The 9,883-nt window shown below is 44.3% G+C and overlaps 1 protein-coding gene across 1 annotated transcript in view; it reads right to left on the bottom strand.

Annotated features, from left to right (window-relative positions):
- LOC137378395 (elongation factor 1-alpha 2) overlaps positions 1 to 8,798 on the bottom strand; it is a 29,070-nt gene extending 20,272 nt beyond the window's left edge. Inside the window, exons 1-3 of the mRNA XM_068048682.1 lie at positions 8,697 to 8,798; positions 7,860 to 8,032; positions 1,284 to 1,463 (exon numbers count right to left, since the gene is read on the bottom strand). Of these exons, the coding sequence (XP_067904783.1) occupies positions 1,284 to 1,463; positions 7,860 to 8,003 (324 nt within the window). The 5' untranslated portion in view covers positions 8,004 to 8,032; positions 8,697 to 8,798. The remainder of the gene's footprint in view (positions 1 to 1,283; positions 1,464 to 7,859; positions 8,033 to 8,696) is intronic.
- Between the last annotated feature and the right edge of the window lie 1,085 nt (positions 8,799 to 9,883).

Raw genomic sequence — 9,883 nt, forward strand, 5'->3', positions numbered from 1 at the left:
GGCTCCCAGCCCACCAACGCCTCAAATTTTAAAATTCTCATTCTTGTTTTCAAATCTCTTCGTGGCCTCATCCCACCCTATCTCCGTAAGCCCCTACAGGCCTCCGAAATCTCTGTGCTCCACACATTCTGGTTTCTGATCCATCTCTCACTCCCCTCGCTCCACTATTGGTGACCCTGCCTTCGGCTGCTTAAGCCCTAAGCTCTGAATTCCCTCTCTTAACCTTCCTGCCTCTCAACCTCACTCTTCCCCTCTAAGACATTGCTTAAAGCTTAGTCCAAGCATTTGATCCTAATATTTCCTTCGTTGCTGTTTTATGCTTTACACAAATCTCCTCCCATTCTATTTACTTCACCACACCCTATCCTTCTATTCCTTTCCCCCTCATGTGTTTATCCAGCTTCCCCTTAAATGCATCTGTACTGTTCACCTCAACCACTCCCTGTGGTAGCGAGTTCCACATTCTCACCACTCTCTGGCTAAAGAAGTTTCTGATGAATTTGATTTATTCGTGACTATAGCTGATCTCTTCTGAAAGAATTTTCCTTTCATTCATTCTTGCGATGTGTGCATCAGTGGCAAGGCCAGCAATTAGCCCAGTAACATAACCACTACAACCAAATACAGTAAACTAGATTCAATGATTTGATGCAGCACCCTTGGGTTAGGATATGAGAAAGGTCAGGCAAGGTTCACTCCTAATTTCAATTCAATAATGCCCACAGGAGAGAGTACGCATGTGACTGTCACATGAAGATAGAATTGGGCTTGTTTGTGATGCCCTCTATGAACCATTAGCCAACTCACACCCACTGTCTATACCTACAGAAAGAGTGGTTACTTTGGTGAGGTTCAGAGGTTGCTAGCACCCTTAGAACTGCGCCCCACAACCCTCCGTGAGCACTGCGTTCCTCCAACTCTGGCCTCTTGCCATCCCCCATTTCCTTTATCCAACCATTGGCGGCCATGCCGTCAGCTGCCTGGGCCCTTAGCTCTGGAATTCTTACCCTAAATCTTTCCACCTTTCTACATTCTCTCCTCCCTTAATATTCTCCTTAAAACCTGCCTCTTTGACTAAGCTTTTAATCGCGTGCCCTAATGTCTCCTTCTTTTGCTCAGTTTCATATTTTTCCTGCTACTCTTCTACGAAGTGTCTTGGGACAATCTACTATATTATAAATGCTTCTGGGAGGGGAACAAAAATCAGGGGGCAAAATTAAATATTTGCATCCCCTGCTTGGAAATCCACATAAACATTGTCCTCCTTAAAGCTTTTTACTTACCTGAGAGGTTCCAGTGATCATGTTCTTGATGAAGTCCCTGTGTCCAGGAGCATCAATGATGGTGATGTAGTACTTTGGTGTCTCAAACTTCCACAGAGAGATGTCAATGGTGATTCCTCGCTCTCGTTCAGCCTTCAACTTGTCCAGGACCCAGGCATATTTGAAGGAACCCTTACCCATCTTATCAAAGAAAGAGATCAGAATGGTCTTCAGTGTGAATGCTCTGTGACAATCAAACTATTCTAAGGAGCATTGTTAACCTACGAAAGAGGTCCATAACAAATTGGGCTCCTTTGAAACTCAGTGTGGATGTTCAATCATTAAATCATTAAAGTTCAACAAAATGCTGTTGATGTAGAATCATACAACACAGAAGGAGCTATTCTAACCACTGTTCCTGTGCCAGCTCTTTGAAAGACAAATCTAATTAGTCCCATTCCTCTACTCTTTGCTGCAGATTTTTCTGTTTCAATTTTTTTTCTTAATTCTTTCATGGGATGTGGGCATCACTGGCAAGGCCAGCATTTGTTGTTCATCCCGAATTGCCCTAATTGCTAAGTCATTTCACGGAGGAGTTAAGAGTCAACCACATTGCTGTGGGTCTGGAGTCACATGTAGGCCAGACCAGGTAAGGACAGCAGATTTCCTTCCCTAAAGGACATTAGTGAACCAGATGGGTCTTTTATGACAATCAAAGATTACTTCAGGGCACCATTACTGAAAGTAGCTTTCAATTCCAGATTTTATTTTTATTAATTAATTGAAATCCCACCAGCTATTATGGTGGGCTTTGAATCTCTGTCCCCCGTGTGAGGCCTCTGAATTATTACCCCTAGCCCACCCAAATGTTTGTCCAGTTTCCTTTCTCGTTACTATTGGATCTGCTTCCTCTGCCCATTCAGGAAGCACATTACAGAATGGAGTAAAGTGAATGTTCAACTTAGAATGGAGCCATTAATTAATTTCCCTTTGAATCAACTGCTTGTGGTTTGATGGTGGAATTAGGACTGTCAGTGCAACTGTCCAGTGTGCAGAATTGGGTCAACAGTCAGAAGTTTGGAACTCTCTTCACAAATGGCAATTTATGCTGGATCAATTGTTAATTTTAAATCTGAGATTGATAGATTTTGTTATCCAAAGGTATTCAGGGATGTGGGGCGAAGGTGAGGTTATGGAATTAGGTCCCAGGTCAGCCATTATCTCACGAAACAGGCTCAAGGGGCTATGTTCCTATGTTCATTAAGTGTGTTAGATGTAGGTAGATAATACCCTAAAATACGAGAGTATCCTTTCAACATCCCTTCTATTATCAGAATGGTGTGAATTCAACTTATACCATTAATCATATTGAATCTTTCCTCACAGACGAATGGGTCCTTCCATAGAATGTGCCAGAATCTAACTCTCTGAAGGCATAACCCCCATCCTGAGCAGTCCTTGTCCATCTTGTGTGTAGGGTGATTGGCATCAGTCTGCAGTGTTGAGAGGGGATTTGCCCAGTCTCCAATTCTAACATCTAAAATCAGGTAACTTGGAAATCCATCTGTGGTAAAAAGTTACAACGAGGGTGTATTTCAGCTTCGCATGTTGAGTCAGCCCTTGTAATCTCTTATTGCCATGGCTCAGTGGGTAGCACTCTTGCCTATCACTAGGAAAATTATAGGTTCCAGTCCCACTTCAGAGACTTAAACCCAAATCTAGACTAGCAGCTTAGTGTGGTGCTGAGGGAGTGCTACACTGTCAAAGGTTCTACCTTTCCAATTAAATGTCAAACTAAGGTCCTGGCTGCCATCTAAAGAGGATTTAAAAAAAAATTCCACAGCAATATTTTGAAGAACAGCAGGGAGTTCTCCCTAGTGTCCTGGATCGAGCTGGGCTGAGAAGTGGCAGATGGAGTTCAACCTGGAAAAGTGTGAAGTGATTCATTTTGGAAGGTCGAATTTGAATGCAGAATACAGGCTTAAAGACAGGATTCTTGGTAGTGTGGAGGAACAGAGGGATCTTGGGGTCCATGTCCATAGATCGCTCAAAGTTGCCACCCAAGTTGATAGGGTTGTTAAGAAGGCGTATGGTGTGTTGGCTTTCATTAACAGGGGGATTGAGTTTAAAAGCCCCGAGGTTATGCTGCAGCTCTATGAGGCCCTGGTTCGACCAAACTTGGAATATTGTGTTCAGTTCTGGTCGCCTCATTATAGGAAGGATGTGGAAGCTTTAGAGAGGGTGCAGAGGAGATTTACCAGGATGCTGCCTGGACTGGAGGGCATGTCTTACGAAGAAAGATTGAGGGAGCTAGGGCTTTTCTCATTGGAGCGAAGAAGGATGAGAGGTGACTTGATAGAGGGGTACAAGATGATGAGAGGCATAGATAGAGTGGATAGTCAGAGACTTTTTCCCAGGGTGGAATGGGCTATCACCAGGGGGCATAATTTTAAGGTGATTGGAGGAAGGTTTCGGGGAGATGTCAGAGGTAGGTTCTTTACACAGAGAGTGGTGGGTGCGTGGAATGCACTGCCAGCGGTGGTAGTAGAAGCAGATACATTAGGGTCATTTAAGCGACTCTTGGATAGGTACATGGACGATAGTAGAATGAAGGGTAGGTAGTTAGTTTGATCTTAGAGTAGGTTAATAGGTTCGGCACAACATCGTGGGCCGAAGGGCCTGTACTGTGCTGTACTGTTCTATGTTCTATGTTCTCCCTCAACCAACATCACTCAAACAGATTATCTGGTCATTATCACATTGCTGTTTGTGGGAGATTCCTGTGTGCAAATTGGTGTTGCCTACATGATGACAGTGACAACACTTCAGAAATATTTCATAGGCTGTAAAGTGCTTTGGAATGTCCTAAGGTTGGGACAGGTGCTATATAAATACAAATCTTTATTTTTCTTTTTAACGTGTGCAGTTAATATGTGATGACCACAGTGAACTTCGAATGGTGTTTCCTAAACAAACCAAAGTTATGGCTTGATGTCAATTCTTTGTTTGGTTACACTCCTCTGAAACACCCTGGGACATTTTCCTTTGTTAAAGGCACTATATAAATGTAAGTTGTTGTTGTTGCCTACAGAAGACAAACAGCTTGCAAGAAATTGACTCTCTGAAAAGCTCCAGTTCCCATGGCTCCCCGAAAGCAACAACAAAACAATCTGGCATTTATTGCCCAGTCCTAATTGCCATTGAGAAGGTGGTGGTGAGCTGCCTTTTTGAACCGCAGTAGTCCATGTGGGCGAGGTACACTCACTGTTCTGTTGGGAAGGAAATTCCAGGATTTTGACCCAGTGACAGTGAAGGAATGGCGATATAGTTCCAAGTCAGGATGGTGTGTGACTTGGAGGGGAACTTGCAGGTGGTGGTGTTCCCGTGCATTTACTGCCCATGTCCTTCTAGGTGATAGAGGTCACGGCTTTGGAAGGTGCTGTCTAAGGAGCCTTGGTGAGTTGCTGCAGTGCATCTTACAGATGGTACACACTGCTGCCACTGTGCGTCGGTGGTGGAGGGAGTGAATGTTTGTGGATGGGGTGCCAATCAAGCAGGATGCATTGTCGTGGATGGTGTCGAGCTTCTTGAGTGTTGTTGGAGTTGCACCCATCCAGGCAAGTGGAGAGCATTCCATCACACTCCTGACTAGTACCTTGTAGACAGTGGGCAGACTTTGGGGAGTCAGGAGGTGAGTGCCTCGCCGCAGGATTCCTAGCCTCTGACCTGCTCTTGTAGCCACGGTATTTATATGGCTACTCCAGTTCAGTTTCTGGTCAATGGTAGCCCCTAAGGATGTTGATATTGGGGGGTTCAGGGAAGGTGCGATGACTGTAGTGGGATTGAAACTCATGCCTCCTCATCATTAGTCTAGGCCAGTGGATTACTAGTCCAGTAGCATAACCGCCATAGCACCAATTTGAGCAGGTTGTAGCACTGGAGGAGGTTACAGAGATAGGGAGGGGCGAGACCATAGCGGGATTTGAAAACAAGGATGAGAATCTTAAAATGGAGGTGTTTCTAGACTGGAACAACATACCCTATAATTCTTCTCGTCGAGCACAGCCGAACTGTTTAATTGCACGAGCCCATTAACGCTATTGTGTAGCCACACACACACATGCAATCTTGTATACAACCTGCAGAGGCACTTTCAGGTCGCTTTCAAGCCACACAGCTTAGTAGATACATTGGAGCCTGTGTAGGTCAGCACGCACAGGGGCGATGTGTGAAGGGAATTCTTTGCGAGTTAGGACAAGGGCGGCAGAAATTTGGATAAGCTGAAGTTTATGTAGGATGGAGATGGGAGGTCAGCCAGGAAAGCACGGGAATAGTCAAGTCCAGAGATAACAAAGGCATGGATGAGGGTTTCAGCAGCAGATCAGTTGAAGCAGGAGCAGGAACAAGCGAGGTGACAGAGGTGGAAGTAGGCAGTCATGGGGCTGGAGCAGACATGTGGACAGAAACTCATCTCAGGGTTAAATATGACACCAAGGTTGCAAACAGTCAAGTTCAACCTCGGACAGTGAGAGGGAGATAGCAATGGGTGTCTCTTAGCTTGGAGCATGCTCTGTGACGTTTCAATTGATTTTCATTGCACATTCTGACAATCTCTACATCTAAAGAATCACTCCCAGGATTTTTAAATACTATCAAGATCAAATAAACAAGTGAAAGATAAAAGACAATGAGCCTAGAACTCTGAGCCTCTATCAGATAGAACCACCCGATATAGTGTGTGAAATTAAGGCCACAAATGCTGATGGGAATGGCTTCAAATGCCCTTTATTCACAGTTAATTCCTGAGAATATCAGCTTTAAAAAAACAATAGACGGTGTCTGATACCACTCAGACCAGAAATTAAATTAAACCCCTCCACCTATCACACTCGGAACATTAAAATATTTGAAATGCCTGGAGAGTTGAGGACAAGGAAGGCCTGACCAATCACAGTGAGTCTGCATAGAAACAGACCCTGGAATGTGTCACCATGAAAACCAAGGAGAACAACAACAATTTATATCGAAACTTTAATGTATTAAAGTACCCCAAGATGATTCACAGGAAGAGAAGATGTTAGGACAGGTGAGAGGTGGGTTTTAAGGAGCATCTTAAAGCAGGAGAAGTAGGAATGTGGAAAGGTGTAAGGAGGGAATTCCAGAGCTTAGGGCCCAGGCAGCTGAAGGCACAGCCACCAATGGTGGAGCGATTAAAATTGGGAATGCTCAAGAGGCCGGAATTGGAGGAGTGCAGATATCTCGGAGGGCTGGAAGAGGTTACAGGGATAGGGTGGAGCGAGGCCAAGGAGGAATTTGAAAGCAAAGATGAGAATTTTACAACTGAGGCACTGCCGGACTGAGAGCCAGTGTAGATCAGCGAGCACAGTGGGTGATGGGTTAATGGGACTTGGTGCGAGCTTTGGATAGTGGAAGGTGGGAGGGGGTCCAGGAGAGTATTGGAATGGTCAGGACTGGGGGAGACATGGTATGAGAAAGCTATTTTGAAGGACTGGCTCCATGTTGAGTGTGACGGTCTTGTCTTGTCTGGCCTGCCCATTTCCACAGACAGCTGCCAAACCACACCATGTGACCAACCATATCAGTAAAAACAGCTGCTGGTTGCTCTCTTAGTTTGTGGGATGAGCAAAGTTCCAATCATAGTACGTGCCAAGCTTCCAATGGTGATTGGACAGATTCCAGAAAGTTTCATTACCTGACCTCCTACTTCCAACTACCCCGCCCAATCAAACAGCCTATTTTCCCACCTTCAATCATTTTAAAGGAAGAAAATTAAAAACACCATTTTTAAAATAAAACATCCTATGATTTTTCTCCCGAGTTGCTCGCAGCAGAGTTCTGAAGATTAATCTTCAGTTCCTGGAGGGTTGGCACAAAATGGTGGGGCCCACATGCTTGCTTTAAAAAAAATCTTTGTATTCCATCTGAAGATAATTCCTATTTCATAAAAGAGAAATGAAGGGCATGAAGCATTTTAATATATGAATATATTTTAAGCGAATAGAAAGCGCTCTCTCAATACTTCAAAAGTACATTCAAGGGTATGAGGCCAAGGCTCTGCTGGAACTGTGACTGTGCTGGGATTGTACTGGGAAGCTATGCTGGGAATAGGCTGAGACTGTCCTGGAACCGTGACTATGTTGGGACTATGCGTAGTCTGGGACTGTGCTGGGAAGCTATGCAGGGAAAATGCCGGGACTGTGTTGGGACTCAGGCTACGCTGGGAAGACTTGCAGAGAAAATGCTGGGAATGTGACTACTGGGAAGTTATGTAGGGAATGTGTTTGGTCAATGCTTATATGCTGCAGGGATTGGGAACATGCTGGGAAGCTGTTCTGGGATTGTGCCAGGATGTTGCACTGGGAATATGCTGGGAAGCTGTGCTGGAATTGTGCTTGGACGCAGCTCAGATTGTGCTGGGACGCTATACTGGGAACCTGTGTTGGTAAATTGTGCTGGGTTTCTGCTGGGTAGCTGGACTGGGGAACGTGCTGGGATTGTGCTGGGGAATGTGCTGGGAAGCTGTACTGGAAATATGCTGGGAAGCTGTGCTGGTAAATTGTGCTGGGATTGTGTTACCTCTGCCGCCTCCTTCTCGAATTTTTCAATGGTTCTCTTATCGATGCCGCCGCATTTATAGATGAGGTGCCCGGTGGTGGTGGATTTGCCGGAGTCCACATGACCGATCACCACAATATTGATGTGAATTTTCTCTTTGCCCATGGTGGCGGAAAGTGGGCGGATGGAGGAAGCTGCAACAAATAGTAAAAGCCAATTAATAAAACAGAACAAATTTCCGACTCCTCCCGGCCAGGGAGAAGGTGAAAAGGTCGAAGCATTTCAGGCCAAATCTATTTACATTTGCAACCTTGAAATGTTTTAGAAAAAGTGGGCGCAATCTTTATTAATGCATTGAAATAAAACTCTTCCCCAGCTCCAAACCCGCCACCCTCAAAATATTTAAAAGCAGCTGATTGGAGCCTGTTTTTATTTAAGGGAGACACTTGATCTAAATATATCTCCGGTCTGAAGCTCATTCTCTCTCCCAAATGACAATGATCATTCTCCCTGCCCCATTTCCTTGCTCTAAAATATTTTCCTGTCTAGAATTATTATTTATTATATCCCGGTGTTTGCTCATCCCCGCTGTCCATTTCTGTCTCTATCCAGATAATTATCATTAATTTTATTTCTCTGCGCTGGAGATGTTTTATTCTGCGCCCGCTCTCTTTATCCCTCTCACTGTCTCTATCCTTCTCTCTATCCCTCTGTCTCTCTATCTGTTTCCCCACTCTCTGTAATAATGACCCTATTTATTGTACAGTTATTGTATCCCTCCCAGTGCTCAGCCATTCGCTTTGCCCCCGGTATATATGCAGCCCTGCCGCTGCGGGCTCCTTCTTCCCCCTCTCTTACCTGCGCTGCTGCCAGGGAGCCGGCGGTGCCTCTCGCTGCTTTTTATTGCGGCGGAGGGCGGTGACTGTGTTGAACTGCGCAATGCAGAATCCAACCCACCCCCCACAGCAATGCGGTAAAGAATCTTGCAAGCAAAATAAGATACTGCGGACGAAGAGACTGCAGAGGGGGCAAGAGAGAGAGAGAGAGAGGGAGGGGGCGGGATAGAGGGGATGAATAGATAGGGGACAGGAGAGAGAGAAGCTATGGAGTACAAGATATCCTTTATATTACACCAAAAGAGCAGCCCAAGTGTGTATCAGAGAGAATAACAGTCCCTGTGTATATTATAGAGAATAGCAGTCCCTGTGTATATTATAGAGAATAACAGGCCCTGTGTATATTATAGAGAATAACAGTCCCTGTGTATATTAGAGAATAGCAGTCCCTGTGTATATTATAGAGAATAACAGTCCCTGTGTATATTATAGAGAATAACAGACCCTGTGTATATTAAGAGAATAACAGTCCCTGTGTATATGATAGAGAATAGCAGCCCCTCTGTATATTAGAGAGAAGAACAGTCCCTGTGTATATTATAGAGAATAGCAGTCCCTGTGTAGATCAGAGAGAATAGCAGTCCCTGTGTATATTATAGAGAATAACAGACCCTGTGTATATTATAGAGAATAACAGTCCCTGTGTATATTAGAGAATAGCAGTCCCTGTGTATATTATAGAGAATAACAGTCCCTGTGTATATTATAGAGAATAACAGACCCTGTGTATATTAAGAGAATAACAGTCCCTGTGTATATGATAGAGAAGAGCAGCCCCTCTGTATATTAGAGAGAAGAACAGTCCCTGTGTATATTATAGAGAATAGAAGTCCCTGTGGATATTATAGAGAATAGCAGTCCCTGTGTATATTACAGAGAATAACAGTCCCTGTGTATATTATAGAGAATAACAGACCCTGTGTATATTAAGAGAATAACACTCCCTGTGTATATTATAGAGAATAACAGTCCCTGTGTATATTATAGAGAATAACAGCCCCTCTGTATATTATAGAGAATAGCAGCCCCTCTGTTTATTATAGAGAATAGCAGCTCCTCTGTATATTATAGAGAATAGCAGACCCTGTGTATATTATAGAGAAAAGCAGCCCCTCTGTATATTATACAGAATAACAGACCCTGTGTATA

Source organism: Heterodontus francisci, chromosome 16, assembly GCF_036365525.1.
Source record: "Heterodontus francisci isolate sHetFra1 chromosome 16, sHetFra1.hap1, whole genome shotgun sequence".
Taxonomy (NCBI): Eukaryota; Metazoa; Chordata; class Chondrichthyes; order Heterodontiformes; family Heterodontidae; genus Heterodontus; species Heterodontus francisci.